At 38.4% G+C, this 21,868-nt stretch overlaps 1 protein-coding gene across 6 annotated transcripts in view; it reads right to left on the bottom strand.

The window, feature by feature from the left end:
• Positions 1 to 10,013: 10,013 nt before the first annotated feature.
• Plscr4 (phospholipid scramblase 4) overlaps positions 10,014 to 21,868 on the bottom strand; it is a 32,350-nt gene continuing 20,495 nt past the window's right edge. For 3 of the 6 annotated variants that reach the window (XM_038323539.1, XM_038323538.1, XM_038323540.1), the window contains 6 exons: positions 21,260 to 21,483; positions 19,722 to 19,764; positions 18,319 to 18,545; positions 13,221 to 13,382; positions 11,701 to 12,006; positions 11,154 to 11,221 (listed from right to left, as the gene is read on the bottom strand). In XM_038323539.1, the coding sequence (XP_038179467.1) occupies positions 11,713 to 12,006; positions 13,221 to 13,382; positions 18,319 to 18,545; positions 19,722 to 19,764; positions 21,260 to 21,483 (950 nt within the window). In that variant the 3' untranslated portion in view covers positions 11,154 to 11,221; positions 11,701 to 11,712. Of the gene's footprint in view, positions 11,222 to 11,700; positions 12,007 to 13,220; positions 13,383 to 18,318; positions 18,546 to 19,721; positions 19,765 to 21,259; positions 21,491 to 21,868 lie in introns of all 6 variants that reach the window. The other 3 variants (XM_038323542.1, XM_038323541.1, XM_038323544.2) reach the window with 2 other exon arrangements.

Below are 21,868 nucleotides of genomic sequence, written 5' to 3'. Positions count from 1 at the left end.
CTAACTTGACCTCCTGCCTCAAGGTTAATTTTAATTAACCCAAATGAAACTTGTATGCATTGAATATCCCACAACACATTCCTCTAAGCAGTCCTCCTCACCAAGTAAGTAATTCTTCACTAGGAATAAATATTTAGTTTAGAATAGATAGACACATGCAGTTGATCACATTTGTAAAATTTCTAGAATTCTAAAGATGTTTTAATTGTAAAACATCTGAATTATACCTAGACAGATAATATGGGTAGTCATATTTCTTTTTGAATGGTTGGATGTGTTGTGGCTTGATTAGTTCATGAATACTGTAAAACAATTCTTAAGCTTGGAATGATTTAATATCACTTAAGAGGACCCTAAAGTAATGTGATTTCCCTGAGCTCTGAAAACAGAAATGGAATCTGAAGCTTACTGAGAGTTTTGAAGGAGCTAACCAAGACTTAAGGGACCAAAGTTTTTCAATTTTCCCTTACTTTGTCTCCCAGACTGGAAGGATATTCCGGTAAATTTGTCTGTGACTCAGCAGTAGGTTCCAATGACTTCATGCTTCCACTTAGAGGGGAACATGACTATTTTCTCAGTTAGGATGGCTGCAGTCTCAGAAGAGATAATCTTGTGGCTTGGCTTTCATCTTTTCTTTTTCTTTCCCTTCAGAAAATCAGTACTTACAGTTAGCCTTGTTACCAGATTTTTTTTTTTTTATCTCTTTGGATATTTCTGGGTCAGTTTGCTTTGAGACTGTACAAAAGCCTGTCTAACCTGCCTTACACAGAGCAAAGAAAAACCTTTTTCTTCATTTTTACATCATTGCTACATCAAGATTCAAAAAAAATCCAATTATCTGAAAATTCTCACAATAGCATTGTCATCAAAGCAATTAGGTCATTGTGGAGTTAATTCTCTAGACACGGCCATGGAGAGCACAGAACTTTCTTCCTAGGATGTAGGCATTTTAGCAAGGGTGGCTGCAAGTTTCAGGCCACGAAGTCTAGTGAACAATTGCAGTTACTCCTTGTGACTCTAGAAAACACCCAGAACTTGAGAGGGAGATGCATAATTCTCACAGTTGAATATCATTCATTTGCAGTGCAAGCATTTGTTATTATTTTTCATTATTTCTTGTTGTGTGATTAATGGAAAGTTCTGAGAAGCAGAGTTTCTAACATTGGCAGTGATTATAGTCTTTCCTTCAGAAGAAGATTGCATAGTTTATATTGGAAAATGACATTGAAATCATCAGTCAGGAGATATGTTTCTCTGAATTCCTAGCTGAGCAGACACATATGTACCCTGAAGTTTCTTTCCACATAGTAAGTCGCAAGAAAAGACCTGAGTTTTCTACACACACACACACACACACACACACACACACACACACACACACACACCAGTCTACCTGTACTGTCTTGATTTAGAACCATTTGCATGATTCAGATTTAAAAAAAAGAAACAAAGAAAAACAAGATTAGCAAAGCTAAAGCAAGTTCACTTGGTTAATACAGTTGGAAGGGAATTGAGTTGGGTTTGGGAGTCATCTTCCTATTTATTGTTTTCAGTGAGGGAAGCTTGTTCAATATTCAGGACTTGTAGAGAAGGGTAGAGATAGACATTTCCAGTCAACATTACCTAAGAGATTCTTCTCTGCTCTCTCCCCCAAAATTTACCCCCTTTCTCCTTCTTTTCAGACAGAATTGCTCTTCAGTGACTTTTAGAGTAATTTTGTGTCTGTAGGGTTGCAAGATTTCACAGGTAAAATTCTAGGGAAATACTACAGGATGCTCTCCAATTAGACTGGATTTTCATCAAGCGTATTCAGAAAAGCAGACTATTTTATTGTGAGTGGAAGTAAGTATCAAGTATTTTCTAGAACATGTCTTTATTAAAATGCTGGTGCTTGGGGCCTGGAGAGATGGCTGACATTAAAAGTATGTACTACCCCTTTAAAGGACCCAAATAGCTCCCTAGCTCCCATTTGGGTGGCTCAGAACTGTCTTTAACTCCAACTCTAAGACCCTGTATGTCCAGACTCCTATACAGCTACCCCCCACATGATTGAAAATAATACTTAAAAATATTGATTTCTGAAATTGACATTTATGTGTGCACTGACAGGGTCTCATTATGCAGCCCATGGCGGCCTTGAGCTCAGGATCTTCCTGTCTTAACTTCCACAGGGCTGAGATTGCAAGGCTTGGGCTTCCACACTCGGTTTGAAATTTGCATTGAAATAGACTTCTTGTATTCCATGTAGTAATTTCATTAAAATTCATGAAAGCAAGAAAGTGTATTTTATTGTTTTATATGCAAATTGGGTGAAAATTTCCTGGAGGCAGACATTCTTAAATTTGAAGTCAAGATAGAGTTCTGGGGAACTGTGGTTCCCTGCTGTTGCTATGGAATCTGGTCAGGATGTAGGATTTCCCACAACTTCCAGGTGACTTCCAAGTGTAATCACAAGAAATTGGACACCAATGCTCAATAGCTCTTGATCTAACCAACACAAAACCCACAAGAGTCTTTAGAACACTGTCTGGCATCTATCTTTAGACAACTAAATCAGTAGCTAAGAACAGATGCTTATTCATACATATTCCAAGGAAACTTCTAGTACACTGGAGCAGGACTACTTCTGGCTCCAAGGAATCCCACATTTTCTTCTGGCCTTTAGCGGTAGCTGCACACACACACACACACACACACACACACACACACACACCACACTTATATTTCTTTCTAAATTTTTTTTGAAGAAAAGCATTTTTATTCAGGGGTAAATATGTTGTTGTGCTTAAATGTAAAAGTTCTTCAGAGCAAAAAAAAAAACATATTCTTCATTTTTTACATGCAGGTTTGCCACTGGATTTTCTGACAGCTATGGGATAGCATTACTTTATTTTAAAAGTCTTGGGTAGAAGTCCATATTTCTGTTATCTTGTTCTATCATTCAATTTCTGTTCTTAAGATCTGCGCACAGTATAAGAAACTCTCTGTGTCAACCATGACATTGACACTGGAGTCCACAGGGAAAAGAAAAAGACAGAGAAGGTCATTGACAAAAACATAAGAGCCAGTTACTATTGCACAGAATGGAAAGTCACCAGGTCTCCATCTCTGTGCAGAAACACTTTGTGTCCCAGGCTTCATAGCAAATTAGAACTGCAGTGTTGCCTAGAAAACAGGCAACAGGCTTGAATGGATGAGCACTATCTCCACCTCGGTCACTCACAATCTACAGCATTCTTGTGCAGAGAGAAGGTGTTAGAGAAGATGCCTGAGTACTTTTCAGCCCTTGTGTCCTTGCTGTGGATGGAGTTGACTTTCTCAAGGAATCAGTGTGAAAGGCAAGAGTGGGCATGGGCAGATCTGCCCCTTTTTGTGTGTCTTTGGGGAGGCAGCCTGTCTAAGAGAGTGCATATTCTTAGCACACCCATGGGACTTATTTTATAGAAAAGACTCTATGGGGCCTCTGGTCGCCTGGGACAGGGAAGAAACTCAAGCTGTTGTAGCATCGTTAGGCTGATTGTTATAAGAGAATATGGCATGTTCTTTAATTAGCCTAACCAGGATAAAAGTGATGTTTGTTTTCTTCCTGTACCTGTTTCAAAACTGATTTTATTCACACAGGAAGATCACAAAATACTGGTGATAAAAGCATTTTTCTATAGAAGTTATAAAGTGAAGAAACAACACCATCTGAATGTGATTTCTTCTGTCCATATTTCAAAGAAATAACAGGGACACTTTAGAAACAGAAAACCACAGGAAAGCCAAAAGGAATGAAGAAGATAGTAGAAGCAGAGGAACCAGAAAAAAGTAATAAGGAAATCAAGTAGATCAAATAGCCACCCCATCTTTACAGCTGATAAGGCTTCACGTTTGACTTGTCAAACTTTTTGCATAAAATATTTTCACACCCCAGCCATTTGTCTAAAAGGTGTTTGCTGGGTCAGCAGGCAGGCCAGGCCACATGTAGGCAGATTAATGATGCCATTGGTCTTATTTCCTTTATCTACTAAATTCAAGGCAACCCCTTAATTTATTATGAAAATAATAAAATAATAAAAATATAAAATAAATGAATAATATAATAAAATCTTATTTTTGCTTGTCTGAAACTTCTCTTAGGCACCTGGAGGACATGGCTAGGGATATAGGACTAGTATAGATTTATTCAAGTGAAATATGGTCGTAGATTTCCCTGCTTTGAAAATGTCATCACACACATGTAAATGAAACATACCCTTTTTAAATTTTTAAATTTGTGTTTTTATGCAGGAAGGTTATCATTTGCCCAACAGTTACCTGGAACAGATGGATCATTTTCATTATTTAAAAAAAAAAACATTACAGGAGCTAGAGTGATGACTCAGTACCCACATGGGGGCTGCCAGCCACCTATAATTCCAGTTTCAATAGATCCGATGCCCTCTTTGACCTTATACATACAAGCGGGCATGCACATATGCACATAAAATAAGTAAAATTTAAAAAAGTCTCAAAGCTGTAAAAAGTGTTTGCTTCCTAACAAAACCATGTTTATTTGTCCTTCATGCAGCAGGTTTGCCTGCAAAGCCTTCAGTCATCAGCGGCGCCCACAGAGCTCCCGTTATTACAGAGCTCATTACCGCAGAAATGGTATGCAGCCCAAAGAAGCCACACACAATGGCTTCTTCCTCAGGACCAAGGTGTTCCTTAGAGCTCATTAGGGTCCACATTAAGGGATCAGTCCAGTGAATCTCTGGAAAGAATAATTTTCCACCAAATGACTGATGGACAACTCTGATGTCTGGCATTTTTCACCACCCTGGGATAAATTGACCTCCAAAGCAGCAAGAAGAACGCAACTGTTGCTGATGTTCTTTCTTCTTGCCCTGCGGACTGGACAGCCCCAGCAGTGAGAGCGTATCTCTACACGTGCTAGGTTACTTATGTAGAATGACCACATGAATGCTGGAAAACACCTTTGGAAACTAAGAATAATTCAAAATAACAACGTTGTGAATCATGTTGCGTTAAATGTTTTCAAAACTCTGCGAAAGTCGTGGTTTTATGGCAAGGACATGGAAAAGAAAATAAAGAAAAAACAAAACCCAGACCTGTGCTTTCACTCTCGTTTCTGCGGTGAGTTTCCAGGGTACCTTGATGTCTCACCTCTGTTTCTTTCAATTCCCTCATGTGTAGATCCTAAAGGTCCCTTCCCGACTCAAATCCTCAAACCTCATGAACGGCAACAGATTGAGTCTGGCTGAGAATGAGTGTGCTTTGCGAGTGAAACCCATAAGCCTGTGCTGCCCCCTGTCGCCCGTCATCGTATTCAGCTTCCTGACTCCAGCGGTAGGAAGGCTGCAAAAGCAGACAATACTTTGGTCTTCAGTTGCTTTACCAGAGTACCCTCCATTTATGCATTGCTACAAAACCAATAGTATGAAAGAGAGTACAATTTTAATTCTGTTGTTATATATTACAGTGCAAGAATTGAAACTCTAATTGTTCTTAATGACTGTTAGTGAAGACAATTTGGGCCAAGTTTTTAAAAGGTTGTTCAGTGAAGATGGCAAAAGACTTTATTTGAGTCTAGGATAATGAATGTGGTGGGGACAAAAGTTCTTAGAAGCTGTACCTTCCACCTGAAGCACCTTCTAGGCTAATTGGAACGTCTACAATTGTGGGGAGGTTGAAACGTTCTCGAGCTCAATTGCAATTTACCCTGGGCTAGCTTTAGCCCCTAAATAGCTGTATCTTGACCACCTCAGTGTGGGACCTAATATGTACTGTGGTAGATGAAAGCCTTTGGAACATGTTAACTTAGCAGAACACCAGTTTCCACCAAATCAAAGGCTAAGAGACAACACAGAGAGCCTGAGGCCATGGCTGAGGTTCTCTGTTTTGCTATAGCCTGCCTCTCTGATTTCCCCACCAGTGTATCTGGTTTATGACTTTCTTTTGTCTGTTACTATGAAAGCTTCCTGAAACTGTTTTTTTTTTTCATTTAACACGGAATTAGGGGTTACTAAATCTGTATTCATGGCCACACACATTTGGCTCCAGAACAAACTCTCCCTTGTTCCCTTTGAGGTGAGAGTTGTGTTTCTGCATCAACAATCTTTTATCTAACAGCAATATTAGGAGTTTTAAGATTTAAATACAACCTGGAATTTAATGATGTGATCATTGAAAGATGATGTCATTTCAAATAGAAAACAGAGGCCTACCATACTGTAATGATCCACAAGCACAATGGAACTGCTTGATACGTATATTATAGAATTTCCCATGCTTACCTAGTACCAAATTTCATGCTAGCTTGTTGGTTTGTTGTTTTCAGCAGTTCCCTTCTATTGCTGTTATGATTGCAAAGTAAATGATTACAAAATTCTCTTGCTGTAGGAAGCCTAGAAATTCTGGCTGAAGTATAAACCAAAGATACTGATGGCAGAGTACAGCTTGATTCTAGATGAGTAAGAATTGGGAAGAAGTTAAAAGTGAGAAGTCGTCTGACCTGACTATGAAGAGAGGCTGGATGGGAGTCCACTGTCTCCATTAACAAACAGCATCAATTTTATCATCCCTGATGAGGCTGGTGGTCAGCCTTCGCCTTAACAAGGTGTGGTTTTAGAGCAGAGACTTGGGCTGGGTGGTGGTGGCGCATGCCTTTAATTCCAGCACCAAGAGGGAGAGGCAGGTGAATATCTATGAGTTCAAGACCGGCCTGGTCTACAGAGCAAGTTCCAGAAAAGTCAGGGTTACCTAGAGAAACCCTGTCTCGAAAAACCAAAAGAACAGAGACTCTCCAAGCCCTTTAGGTACACATGATGGAAAGAGTGGACTAGAAAAATTCACCCGCTGTTAAGTGGACAAGAAGAGAATTATGTATGTATATACTATGCTATAATTAATATTGTCTACTAGTTATATAATGTTTTATATTATTTTTCTTGTGATATAGGTAAAAAAATTACATTGCTTGTGGAGAATTTAAAAATATTGTCTTCATTGGTTAGGATTTCATGTGTAAAGACATGTATGAACACAGGAAGTATGATTGCTTGGCACCACTGTGGCACTAGCAGGAATGATACTGAACTATGAAGAGAGCACACCTCAGAGAAGACCTCCTTCCTGCCTCCAGTCCTTCTCAGCTGTATTCCAGAATATCAAACACGCTGCCATTCTGTTCTGTTTTTATATATGACATTAAAATGAAAATTAACCGAACACTACCCAGAAGAACACAGCATATAGTTAAGGTGTAACTCCTGATCCTTTTGTGAAGAGTAACATGTGAGAACCATATTCAGGATATGTTATGTGAGAAAAATCTATTTTTAATAAAAGTAAAAAAAAAAAACAGTGGCTAGGGATCTAAGCAGAGAGTTCTCAAAAGAAGAAATGAAAATAGCTAAGAAATATGTCAAAAGTTCTCAACATCATTAGCAATTAATGAAATGAAACCTAAAGCTACTTTGAGATTTCATCTTACCTCAGGATGGCTAATGGTAAGAAAAAAAAAATAAAGAGCAAATACTGGTAAGGATGTAGGAGAAGGGAACCCTCATTCACTGTTGGTGGGACTGCAAACTGGTACAGCCCCTCTGGAAATCCAGGCAGAAAATTCTCAAAAAGCTACAAGTAAAACTACCATATGACCTTGTCATACCTTTGGGTCATATACACAAAGGACTCAATGTCCTACTCCACAGATACTTGCTCAGCCACATTCACTATTCTATTTACAATAGGTAGGAAATAGATATAATTTAAATATCCTTAAACTGATGGTGACCACCTGCTCAGTGATGGCAGCACTCAAATGGCCTGGGTCTTTCTACATCAATTTTTAATTATGAAGCTTACCAGAAGGCCAATCTTATAGAGGCATTTTCTCAATCGTGTGCTTCCTTCTTCTCAGGTAATCTAGATTGAATCAAGTTGACAGCAAAATCAACAAGGGCACTGTTGCCCATGTGTGCCTTTCAGAAAAAGAAGGGAAAACTTTATTGCTGAAGATACCACACACTTAGGACAAGAGACTTGGAGGAATTGAGCTGGAACTGACCTGGAGGCCTCCTTCCCGAGGGCTAGCTTTCAAAGTATTGAAAGGTGCAATACAAGTTGCCAAGGAAGAAAAGTAATCAATATCCCTACCGACCATGCACTGGATAGGTATTTGTCGACTTGACATAAAGTAGAGTCATTGGGATGAAGAACTTTCAGTGAGAAAATGACTCCATAAGATTGAACTGCCAGAAGTTTCTAGGGCATTGTCTTAATTAATGATTAATGTGAGAGGGTCTATCTCACTGAGGGCAGTGTCCCCTCTGAGTTGGAGTGCTGGGTACTATAGGAAAGCAGGCTGAGGAAGCCACAGGAGTAAGTTAGTAAGCCGCACTTCTCCATGGCCTCTGCTTCAGTCCTTGCCTCTAGTTTCTTATCTTAACTTCTACCCTGAAGTCTCTAGACTGTGAAGTTTAAGTAAAAGAAAACTTTTCCTCCCCAAGTGGCTTTTGGTTGTGGTGCTTTACCACAGCACTAAGACACAGCTGTAATGCTTAGAAACCATAACAAGGACCAGAATACCAAAATATACCTGGGGTACTATAGAGGCATTTATATCCCTAAAGTAACTAACAGCTGCCTAATTGAACTGAAGGCCTGCTTAATAGGAGGGAATTCAGGTCCAGTACTCTAAACCTAGCCAACTACCCATGGATGGTGATGCTGTGGACTTTAAAGGAGGACCTGTGACTGACACTTTCTTAAATGAATATAATTCCCATTTTCATCCTAAGGATCTAGATAGACAGACAGACAGACAGATAGAAGAATCTCCAAAATAGTGGTTTAATCAATTATTTGAGAATTTTGACATTATTTATATTTTGATCATATTCACTTCCCACTCTTAGCCCTTGTCCCTAACCACTATATTTCATGTTCTTTCCTGTTTTTGTTTTTCATTTGGAAGAGAATATATCACAGCAAATATCTTAGTGATTTGGCTCTTACTATCTTTTGCCTCCTCCTCTCCTCTGTGATGCTCCGGGAATCTTAGGTATAAGAGTTGTGTTTTACATGTGGAATGGGAGGGACAAGGAAATCAGAGAGGGAAGAGTATATAATATAAATGATATAAATATAGTACACGTATATGAAATTTTTGTTGTTGTTTTGGCTTTTCAAAACAGGCTTTCTCTGTGTAATAGCCCTGTTAAGGAACTAGCTCTAGTAGACCAGGATGGCCTTGAACTCACAGAGATCTGCCTGTCCCTACCTCCCAAGTGCTGAGATTAGAGGTGTGTACCACCACTGCCTGCCTAAAATTTTTGATAAAATAAAATAAATGTCAAATATTAATTGGGTCTGGGCGTAAGACTCTCACTTGTTCTCTGTATTTTGACCTCTTGGGGATTTCTGTAACAGTCTCTGTCTGCTGCAATAAGAAGCTTCTTCAGTGAGGGCTGGCAGTGAAATTTTAAGCAAATATAAACTGGTATATACACAGCTGGGCAGTGGTGGTTCATGCCTTTAATTTCAGCACTTGGGAGGCAGAGACAGGCAGATTTCTGTGAGTTCGAGGCCAACCTGGACTACAGAGCGAGTTCCAGGACAAGCACTAAAGCTACACAGAGAAAACCTGTCTCAAAAAACCAACACACACATGCACACACACAAACACACACACACACACACACACACACACACATAACAACAACAACACTTAGCCAAAGAAGCTTCCTTTTGTAGCAAATGGAGACCATCACAGAAATCCTACAGAGAAAAATGTATAGTTCAATAAAATCAACAAAGAAAGGAAAAATATCTCAAATTATCAAATATAATTGACAAAATATTTATAAAGGAGTGTTAGTTATTACTGTTCACTGCCTCAGAAATTAATTAGTAAATCTATATAAGAATGAAAAGAGCTTAGTAATTAATAAGCCATTACTTTTAATATCTCACTGGAAAGCATTCAGACTCATTCTCAACTTAGGAAATAAAATACCATCTTACAATTAGTTCTATTACATTTTTTTATTTAAAAGTCTAAGAACCTAAGGGGACAAGAAACCACTTAACTATATAAAAAAGGGTCTGTTTATGTTTTAGTTACATTGGTCAATTTTTTACAATCAAATTCCATCACGAGATAAAAACTTACATGAATTACATTAAAATATGACACCACTTTATTATGTTTAAGAATTTTTTTCTGTTATAGAAATATTAGTATCACAAACACTAAAGTAAGAAACACAGAGATGTAAAGTATCATGACTTGCACTATCAACGCAAGGTGAGTGGGTAAAATGACAAGTTCATACAGAAGCTCTGTTTATCTGGTTTATATGCAAAAAATATAAGATAGCACTACAAAAAATGCATATGTCTAGTCAAGATTAGAGTTGAATTTAATATAAGGTATTGAGTTTTTAGAAAACAATCCATATATCATATTCTTATAAAAAATGAATAGCAGCAAGTAACAATCTGTTACAAATAACCGAATAAACCAAACTTTATCATAAAAAATTACTGTAATTGAAAATGAAGCACCTGTTTCAAAAAGAGCGGTGGGCTAAGCTCTCCTCTTAATCTTCATTTAATAACCTCTAAAAGGAAACATCCATGAGAGAACACAGTCCACATGCAGGTAGAAAGTCAGAGGGAGAGACTCACTAGTAGGTGTATTCATACATACACCGACTGTCCTTAGTATGACCTGCCGGTCCTCCATAGTCCTCACTGATAATCGAGAGAATGTAGAGGAATATTTACTGTGTCTTCTGATTATTTGTGTGTAAAGAATTGTTTAACATGAAAGTCAGGTCAAGTACTGTTGAAAAATGATACAATTTATACATTCAGTTTTTATAAACTGACATTAGGACACCCTGGTCATTAGACTGATTTTGAAACATGTCAAATGAGATACAATATGTAATCCTCGGCTTCAGGATAAACATTCAGATATAAGGTGTGTGTGAATGTTAAATGTGCATGTAAGAAAATGTACAAGGTACTGGGATACGTATCCTGACTTTATTCTTGAACTTATACCAGTGAAAACAATGTTCAAGCCAGAGAAACATACTTGTGAATAACTGAAGGCTGGCCATGAGTACAATGTACATTTCTCTAATTTTGTTTTCAACTGATGCTTTGCTTGATCTCTCTATATTGATGAATGCCGTGGAGGAGTCCTTTCAAAGTACATGAAGTCCTGAAATGGGAAAAGGATTATAATATTTAGATTAGGAAATGAATGGCAGATAGATAGAAATAATTATACCAAGGCATATAATGATCTTTGTAATTTATCACAGGAACATCCTCTTCCAGTAAAAGTAGATAATCTAATGAAAATATTTATGAGTACGGCTAATGTGAGAATGAAGATGGTATTCAGCACAAACTAATTTTTAGCATTAACTGAAGGAAAACCTCGGAGTAAAACTGAGAGCGATCTAACACTGACAAGCATGATTACAGTTGGCACGCAAGAGGAAAAGGGCAGCTGCTTCGTAGTTACTATAGTATACTAATTATCACCGGACAGCTGTTTGGAAGTGGTGAGAAAGATAATAGGAAACAATGACTACTGTATCCTCCGTCTGACACCCTCCAGGTATGCCCCAGCAGCCTTTCCTTAGCTCAGATTGATCACCCTATGATGACAGTATTTTTCTCCCTGCTACAAACCTGTAAACCCCATCACCCAGTGCCAAAGCTGTGCCTAGAAGTGACACAGACAGAAGCTGGCCTAGCTTCAAAACAAATTTTCTCCTGTAGAGTACTGCTTCTCATCAAACAAAATGATGCTCTCAAGCCCACAGCAAAAAGGCTTACAATGAGGAAGCAAGTGCCAAAAATCATTGCTTTCATCTTCACGTCCAGATCCAAAGGGACGCGAATCTCGAAGTGGTCAGCGTTTCCCATTGTTGATAAAAAGCCATTCCACTTCCTGATAATACTGCCGATGTTAGACGTTCCATCTAGAGAGCTGACCTGCAATGCCAAGAGTGGGACTTTGTGATGGCTGAAAAGTGTCGAGGGACATGCCTCTATCCTCTTCTTAAAAGCACTTTGTGATAGAATAATATATAATGCAAGAAAAAAAAACACTAATAACATCATTTCAAATGAGGAATCCTAGCATGAAGTGGCCTGAAATTGTTAGTAACTGACCTGGGATTTATCTTATTACTCCCAATCTAGTGACTTTTACTCCTCCTTAAATATATCTTTTGGGGATTTTGTCAGAAAGCATGGTTTTAATTGATGGTTAAATTATTTTCTGCAGCAGAAGGTGAGAATTTGGGAATTGGAAGTCACTTCTAATCAAGGAAGCCTCTAAACAAAGCTAAGGGGTGTGTAATATACACTGCACAACACTCAATCCCCTGCAAGCTAAGCCCAACCGGTTTCAGCAGATCTAGGTATAAAAATGGGCTTCAGCTTCTAAAAAAGGGACCCTAACATTTGACAGTAAAAATACCTCTTTCCTAGCTTTTAATGTCACCTAGTAATAGAATGACCTCACACAACCTGTGCCGGAAACCTGGTTTGTTGACATTTTCTACAATGTTCTTAATAAGTGAATGATGTTTCATTACATGGTGATATAAAATAAAAGCTAGAAAGCTTTTTTTTTTGGTATCATAGGAAGTAGAAGAAGGAATAAATAATAATAGCAGTAATTTAGTGTGTTGCAAGCCTTATCTTCCTAAAAGGCTTTGAGAAAGTCTCCCAAACCTCAGGGCTTTTTTTCCTAGCAATTTCTTTGCCAGCCCCTGGGAAAATGCAAAACAAAAATTGTGCTTTTTTTGAGAAAATGTTGCACTATAGCCCTGCCATTCATTATATCCATGCCCTTATGAATTCTTTAAGTGTTGTGATTTGCTAGATTTTGCAATTAAAACCTTTACTCCCATTCTAAAAATAACTAGGGAAAAAAAGATGATACATATCAAGAACAGTTATTGATCTAATTATGATGTTTACTCCCAAAAGTTTTAGTGTTCTAAGTGGGGAAAAAACCCATTTTTTAAAAAGGCGATGTCGTTCACATTTGGAAAATGTCAAATAACCACGAAAAATCATGCGCAAAGGATTTGTTGTCAACTTGTGATTAACTTTTCCTTCATACCAGTCACATACATCTGAAGGCAAGGACATTATGAGGTTCTAATGGACAAGGCAGAAGCAACATATATATTGACCTCGAAGACAGAATCTGAACCGCAGCCATAGGTTGCACACGGCCCGCGCACTCTCATCATACTCTCTTTCTCCTGGTTTTGGATGCTGTACGTGGCTCTGCATAAGTTCCAGTGTTCTGCGACAAATCCAATGGTGGCACCGGGAGGACACTGCACTTCCAGCTACAGAGAAAATAGGAATAGATGATACAATGTTGGATGTGCACAGTGCACACCTATACCAAGCCATGTGCACACACCAGGACATTTTCATGGTTATTCTAGGGCAAGGGGAATTCATGCTGGGAAATAATGCCCCCAAGGCCATTTGCAGGGTTGTATTTCCAAAAGCACTCTAAAGACATGAGCTCATGTTTTACTGTGGAACAAAGGACGGGATTAATTACGACTGAACTGCTTGATATAGATTCCAGTTATCTAAATCCAGTGTTCCTAACAGGACATACAGCATTGTCTGGCTAGATTTGCATCCTCTCCCAGTCAACTCTAAATGGTCTGAGGCAAAGAAGACCCGAGATGAATCATTCATGTGGCTGTGCCATAATAAAGACCTTTGAGCAAGTGGTGGCCCACGTCTTTAATCCCAGCCCTTGGGAGGCAAAGGCAGGTGAGTCTCATGAGTTTGAGGTCAACTTGGTCTACAGAGTGAGTTCCAGGACAATGAGGATACACATAGAAACCCTATCTTTAAAAAAAAGAAAAACAACAATGTAGTAATGACCTTTGTTTCATCTAGAACTTTCATGTCTTCTCAACAAATACATTTAACATGACTAGTTCACTTAAAAAATCATAAGCAGCAAAACTAAATCTCCTACGTGAAAACTACAGTGAGAAACAAGAGAGAGAGAAGCACTGGGGAAATTGTGTGAAAGTGCCCCCGCTGGATGGCAATGTGTTCCAAGACATTAGTGGAGGTCTCAAATAGTTCTGACCCCAATACATACCACCCTTTACCATAAACACATGCCTATGGCCATACAACACATGTCTATAGCAATGTTTAATTTATCAATTATCCATAGTACAGCACTAACAATCACTAACTAGAGAGTGATTACAATAATCTGACCCATGATAGAAATTATGTGAATGTAGTCTTTCAATTGCTATCATGTGTATAGCAGGTGCACCTTGGATACTCTGAACAAAAGAATAACTCATGATCCAGAATTCGCCATACTATTCAGCTTATGGATTGTTTATTTCTGGAAGTTGGCATTAATATTTCAGACTACATTTGTCTACAGTAACGAGAACCACAAAAAGTAAACCTGCTGGTGGAAGTGGAGCAGCTGCTATGCTATTACAGTAAGAGCCTGTGTATAGGGACCGACAATTGCATTTTATTAAGGGCAATTAATTTATTAATATTAATTATTAATTAATTAATTTATTAATATTTTATTAATATAAAATATTGTACACAATGCTGTTTTGCTTATTTACCTGTATGTTAACATCTTATAAAAAGCTGTCAGGAGTTACATTGCCAGAACCATTGTTCATATATAGAAATTTGTACCTATACAAAACATTAAATTTTATAGAACCAAAACGTTATGCCTATGAAATGAAAAAACCTCAGAACTGTGTAAAATCAAATTACTTTAAAATCCTTTAAAAGTTAAGTCAATTCTATTTTAAATAATGCATAAATGCATAAGAGGGTGCATATTAGTGAAGAACTGTGTCTTGACTAAATGACTAATGTATGCCTCGCTTATTATATAACATCCTTGAATAACAAACGGCAGAGATGCAGAACTAATTAGTGATTTCTAATAATTAATGATGGGCATGAGAGACAAGGAGCAGCAAAGAAATGAAGACTGCTTCTATAGTTATGAAATTGTTGGGACTTTGTTATGTGGTGATAGATAAAGGAGTCTACATAGGTGATAAGGCTGTGTAAGGAAAATACACAAAATGAGTTTAAAACTGTCTTAATTCTGACGTTAGACAAAAAGAAAGTTTATAAATTTGCAGTTCTGTTTTCCCTTAATTTATTTCTGATCTCCTTTATAGGATTAAAGGCTTTGATTTGAAAACCAAATGCCATGTATGATTATAAATGCCTGCTGTATTGAGAAAAAAAACAAGAACTGGAGAAAGTTACTTCAGATATTAAGCTCCTATTATGAAGATAATAACTGCAAAGGGGTATTAAGAACAGCAGAAACACTGATGGGCTGCAACAGTACTATCTATAATCAGAAATTGAGTTTAGAGACTGATGTGTACTGAAAATTTTCAGTCTTCAAAGCAACCACTTTGTCAGAGAAGAACTGTTTATTATAATCTCAAATTTGCAGATAAATTGATAAACAGAGACTGTGATAAACAGATTAATATTTAGAAACATAGCATACCATTTACAATTCCTAAGTAGTCTAATTCCAGACTTAGACAAGAAAGTTTACAAAGTGGTGAAATTGAGGAGAAATTATAAGACACAAGAAGGAGAAAAAAAATTCAGCAAGGAATTTGAGACTCTGGAAAACAATAAGAGAAATGATAAAAATGAAATTAGCCATCAGTCAAGTAAACAAAACACACAGTGGAAAGCATAAAGACAGGCAAGACCAAGCAAGAGCATGAGATAGAGGACTCAAGGCAATGGCAAGGCAACAACACATATCTGTCTGTTTATCTGTATGTATGTGTGTATGCATGTATGTATGTATGTGTTTGTATATAAAGAGAGATATGTATGTATATGTACATTTATATATAATACTATTAAACAAACTATGTATATATAAATTACCACATATGAACAAAGCTTCCAAGATTTCTGGGGTACATGCAAGATACCAGATCTAAGGATCTCTGGAGCAGAAGAAAGGTATGTGATAAAGTCTAAATTCCAAAAATTATGGCAAACCTAGAGAAATTCATAGCAACAAACCCGAGGCATTTAGAACCACAACAGGAACGAGCAGAAGAGAACCTCTCTATGTCATACCATAATGAAGATGCAAAAAATACAAAAGTGAGAAACAATACTAAAGCTATAAAAGAAAAATGCCAAGTCACATACAAAGGAAAAGACATAAGAAAGAATAGCATCGACCTCTTGCCATCAACTCCAAAACCAGGAAATCATGAAATGAAAATAAATAGCTGCCAAACAAGATGGAAACACCTAGCCAAGCTATATTTTAAATATGCTAGAGAAATAAGGCATTTAAGAAAAGCACAGACTGAGACAATGAATGACAACCAAAACAGCACTACAAAAAAAAAAATACTTAAAAGAAAATGCTTAAAGTTTAAAAGCTTCCCAGCATGGGTACTGGGAAGAAAATGTGGCTTCTCTGGAATAGAAGACAGTACTCTTCTCAACTGAGATTCCCTTTCCTCAAATGATTCTAGTTTGTGTAAAATCAACGAAACCCTAGCCATTACAACTATAAAATAACTGCAAACATTCTGGCATCAAATATTTAGTCTCTCAGTTTCACAAAACAAACAGAAGGGCAGAAACGGTCAGACAGTGGAGGTGGAATAATGGTATAGGAGATCTCAGTACCCCATTACCCTCTTCAGGATTTCTTCTGGACTGAAAACTACCTAAAAGCCTATGAAACTTTATAGCTAAACTATGCCATCATTCTTTTAGTGGCATATGGAACCTTTTATAAAAAAATTATTTAAATTTTTTTCATTTTACATACCAACAGCAGTCCCTCCCTTCCTTCCCTCCTCTCATTTCCCCTCTCTCTGGGCCTTCCTCTCACCCATTACCCCATCTACTCCTCAGAAAGGGTAAGGCCTTCCATGGGGACTCAAAAAAGTCTAGCATATCAAGTTGAGGAAGGACAAAGCATCCTTACACCTCGTATTGAGACCGAGCAAGGTATCCCTCCAATAACAGTGAGATTAAAGCAGTCATTACTGTATCTCCTTACTAAAAAAATATCTAGGACATCCAGAGCTAAATTTGACTAAACTTTCAAGAATGAGTTAATGTCTTAAACTATTTTTCAAATTGGAAGGTAAGAGAAACAATCAAATTAATTGAGCAAAGGTAGTATTACCCCGGTACCAAAACCAAATAAAGGCAGAACAACAGCAACAACAACAAAAACCTACCACCATCACCACCACCACCAAAACCTACAGAGAAACTCTCCTGCTCAACAGCCGAAAACCTAACAGTAAAATATTGGGAACTAAATTCAAGAACACAGGAAGAAGTTCATACTTCATGACAGGGATCCAAATGGCCAAGTACATGAGATTAGATAGGCCATGGGCTAAAGGAACATGTTGCTATAGCCACAGAGCAGAGCCTCGATCCTCATCAGAGAAGCTTCTTGCAGTAGGTGAGAATTAACATAGAGACACACAACTGGCCAACATGCAGAGAGTGAGAGACTTTGGAGCACTCATTCATAAATGGAATATCTTCATCAACACCCGGACCTCAAACCTTAGGCTCTATTCTGAAGAGGGGGTAGAAAAAGCCCAAGAACCAGAGGTGATGAGTGACTCTGAGGATACGGCATCTTGCATGTACAAGGACTAACTCACATGAACTCAGAGGCTGTGACACAGGCATAGGTTTTTCTTCAGTGATGCTTTCTTTTTCTGAACTTGTGTATGGCAAAGGGGAGGGACCAATCATAATAAAGAGCATTTGTACTGTAGGTCTAGCTCTGCGGTTGGCAGGAGACTCCAGTCTGGCATTTCATCTATTTTAGGACTCTTTTTTTGCCCAAAGGTGTAGGTGGTGATGGGTACAGCAATCAAAAGCTCTTTCCAATTTGACACCTGGGGAATATGTGGGTACCATTACCTATCATATGACTACTGGCAATCCCTGTAAGTACCAAATTGATCAGAAAGCAGTTATTCACAAAACAGCCTCAAGTTGTACTTGATCCCCATCTCTCCCTTGGGAAGAAAAAGGAAAAGTGTTTCTGTCCTGTGAAATAACTCAGCTTCCTTCCTCCCCACTACTCAGTTTCAGTTTTATTCTGAATGGTAAGGTCAGAAATCTCCATCCCATGTAGTATCGGAAGGAAAAGACAGATCACATTGTAAAGGGCAGGTCAGGAAGTAAGTGTCGATTCCACTCCTGTTCTCTGACCTCTTGCCTTGCACAGGAGCAGCAGAAGCAACAGCAGGTGCATCGGAAAGGCCTCTGCATGGTCATGATCTCTCGTCCCAGGCAGTCAGTGACCCGGAGCACGAAGGGTCGTAGGTTCCGATAGGCATTCCTGGTGTAGTCATCTGTGTCTTCAGTTACGATGTAAACCATCTGGTTTATGTTGTTTTTGATATCATACCTATTATTAGTTTCAAAACCCGTCATCACTAAAAGTTAGAATGAAGAAAGAATCTTAAATTAGAACCAGTCAAGACAGGCCTCAAGTTGCCTTTGCTCTTAAAAGAAGAGAAAGAAAGGAAGGAAGGAAAAAGGAAAGAAGGAAAGAAAGAAGAAAGGAAGGAAGAAGGAAGGAAGAAAGGAAGAAGTATGGTTAGGACTTATGAAGGCCAAATAGCTTTTGAAAATTTCAGGTGAAATCCAACCATGTGAGCCATGAGGGTTAAGCATTTTAAGAATATTAAACAATTGCTAAGCTTAATATGAGATTATTTAAGTTTTCCCGCATAAAGTAATGGTTAATACAGTTTTCCTGGAATAAAAGAATTCAGAAACTTTTAGTAATAAAACCATTTTGAAGAATCAGACATCAAATTGATCAGCACGTGGAACTGATGAAATGACTAGGGATGTGCTCCCCAAAGATAAGAAAATAAATCCAGAAAAATCAGAGCCCTGTGTGGTGCCCAAAGGGGTGTGCCCAGCTCCTTCCCGAGAATGGGTAAGCAAGCAGGTAACTGAGAAGAGCACAGCGTCACCTCACTGGGATCATTTATTCAGACTTCCTCAGACTGGAACTCAGCGGTCTTGGACTCTGCTTTCTCTTTGCCACTGACCCTAGCAGAGTGTGGGCCTCTGGCTAGCTCAGATAACCTCTCACTTTCTTCTTGTACTCTTCGAAATAAGGTGAATGCAAAGGAAGAAAATGGTCCAAGAGACTAGCCAGATTAGATCCAAGTCATTTCAGAGTCCAAGAGATTATCAGTGTATGGAGTATTGGTTGATAAAACCACATACAAAATTCACTCTATTGCTTTTGTGAAGATAAGGTAATAGGGAATAGTCTTCGCTCTTTGAATCACTAAAAGCTCATCAACAGAAAATAAGGCACTAGGTATGAAGTAATACAAATTTCCATCTGATTAAAACACTGCTAATCAAGGGGTTGGAGAGATGGCTCAGAGGTTAAGAGCACTGGCTGCTGGCTGTTCTTCTGAAGGTCCTGAGTTCAATTCCCAGCAGCCAAATGGTGGATCACAACCATCTGTAATGAGATCTGGTGCATACATGTGGATTGAACACCGTATACATAATAAATATACACCTCTTTTAAAAAATACTGCTAACTCAAAACACAATGCTAGCCAAAACACAATTATACATACCTTCCAGAGGCTCAAAATGCTGAAGCACGTGTATACTGTCCAGCTGTGGGAACATAGCAAAAGCAATTAGAACACAGAAAACTAAATTAATTTTAGTCAGCAAGAGGAAAGAATGTGATGACACAGTATTAAAATCTGTCAACCAGGGGCTGGAGAGCTGGCTCAGCCTTAAGAGCACCAGTCGTGTTTCCAGAGGATGTTTGTTTGGTTCCCAGAACCCACATGGTTGCTCACAACCATATCTACTTCACATTCTAGGGACTCAGACACACACTTCTGGTCTCCCTGGGTACCAGGATGGAAGTGGTGCGCAGATACATATGCAGGCAAAACACCATTAGACCATCCATAATCACTAAACCCAGAATGCTGCCTAAAATGTTACATTTCATCAAAATTCATTAAATAATGAAAGGTATGCGAGTGTGATAACAAGGAAAAAAACAACTGGTTATGGATGAAATTGTGTGATTAGCTACAAAAGGATATAGGTGGACACAGTCCATGTTCAATGTAAAACTTACAAATTAATAAGGGATCATTTCATATAAGATATCAGAATGGCTCCTACAATTGCTTGCACTTCCCTTTGTAAAATACTAAGAAATTAAAATATAGAAATAAGAATAAAAGCATTGACTGCGTGGTAAAAGTGTCTGCTGCAGGGTGAAATGTTCTGATCACCGCTGATGCCGAAGTTTCCTAGTGGGGTGCTGTGCCAGCAGGAAATAGACAAACATGTGGGGTCACTGGCAAATACAAGGCTCTGGAAAGACTCTAAAGCTGCCGTGGGTGGAGAAGGCCTCGTGGTAGTCTTAACAAAGCAGCACATGATCTGTATGTGTCACCTCAAGCCACCTAACAGAGAAACGACACAAGAGTGTGTAACTAATAGTGTCCGCAGCCAGCATCTGTAGGGCATGCCTCTCTGTGTTAACAACATGACAACCATTACACGTTTATCCACCAAAACGCCTCACAACAGCGTTAAAGCTTTTATTTTGGCTCTTTGATTTACATGTATAAGAAATTTGGCAGTCACTGTGCTGTATGAAGAAGACAGGGATTTTGACTTGAAGCAGTAGCTTATACTTACTTAGATTATGTGTTTGGGGGCTCAGGAATGTTAAAGAGTCTGAGATGTTAAGAAGAAGTTGTGGGTTGTACATTTTGTGACCCACCGCCTCCCCTTGTCTAGTGCTCTCTTCTTACTCTCTTTTTCTCAGTGTGAACACTTTACTTCTAAGTAAATGGCATAGCATCAGGTTAGTGACTCTCATGCTTATTTTTATTCTTATTTCCTTGAGAAAGTCACATTGAATAATTTGAAAGTTCACTTTTATTTCATCAAAAAGAACTCATGTGCCCTATGAATGTGTCCTTGTACCCACTGTCTACCTGTAAATCCCCCATCCTGGCTCTCAGCGAGCCAGCCTCTGTCGTCAGTGACCCTATTCACTCTAGCCAATACCTTGTTTCCTCTGTTCACACCCCAGGGGCATATTTCAAAGGAAAATGTTTTTGATGTATTACAGTACCTGAGCTAAGTATTCCAGACCAGGAGGGCAGTTGGGCATAGGAGGTGGTCCCGGCATCCACATTACTGGAGCAGGCTGATTGGTCATAGGATATCTGCCAGGCTGGTAATGAATAGGATGGGTACTACCAATAGGATAATATAAAGGGATGGCACCAGGATGCTGTGGAATATTGTGTCCCATAGGCAAGCCTGTAGGTGGAGGGGCAGCTGGTCCAGCAGGGCCTGTGTTCTCAAACAGATGAAAATAATATGTGTTATCATTTTAGTGTATTGGAAGTTATATGATTTTTTTTTATGTTCAAAAGTAAGCATGCAACATGTTCCTAAAGAAAAAAAGTTCCCTGTTTTCTGAGTGTGTACCTAATATATTAGCAACATACTAAGGGAATTATTCACAAATTAGTGAATCTGATTCTCTTAAAACTTATAACCTAATTATTCCTATTTAACAGATATGGAAATAAAGATTGATACACTGAGAAACAAAGTCGCCTCTCACTGTATGGGGCTTCTCCTTTACTGATCATAAACGCACTTCATTGGTTTTAATGGCCAGTACAAGGTCTAGCACACAATTATCATCGTCATTTTTACTAGTTATTGCAAA

This window comes from Arvicola amphibius, chromosome 3 (assembly GCF_903992535.2).
Source record: "Arvicola amphibius chromosome 3, mArvAmp1.2, whole genome shotgun sequence".
Lineage (NCBI taxonomy): Eukaryota > Metazoa > Chordata > Mammalia > Rodentia > Cricetidae > Arvicola > Arvicola amphibius.
Note: the sequence above shows the minus strand (reverse complement) of the source record. Positions and strands in the feature narration are given on the sequence as shown.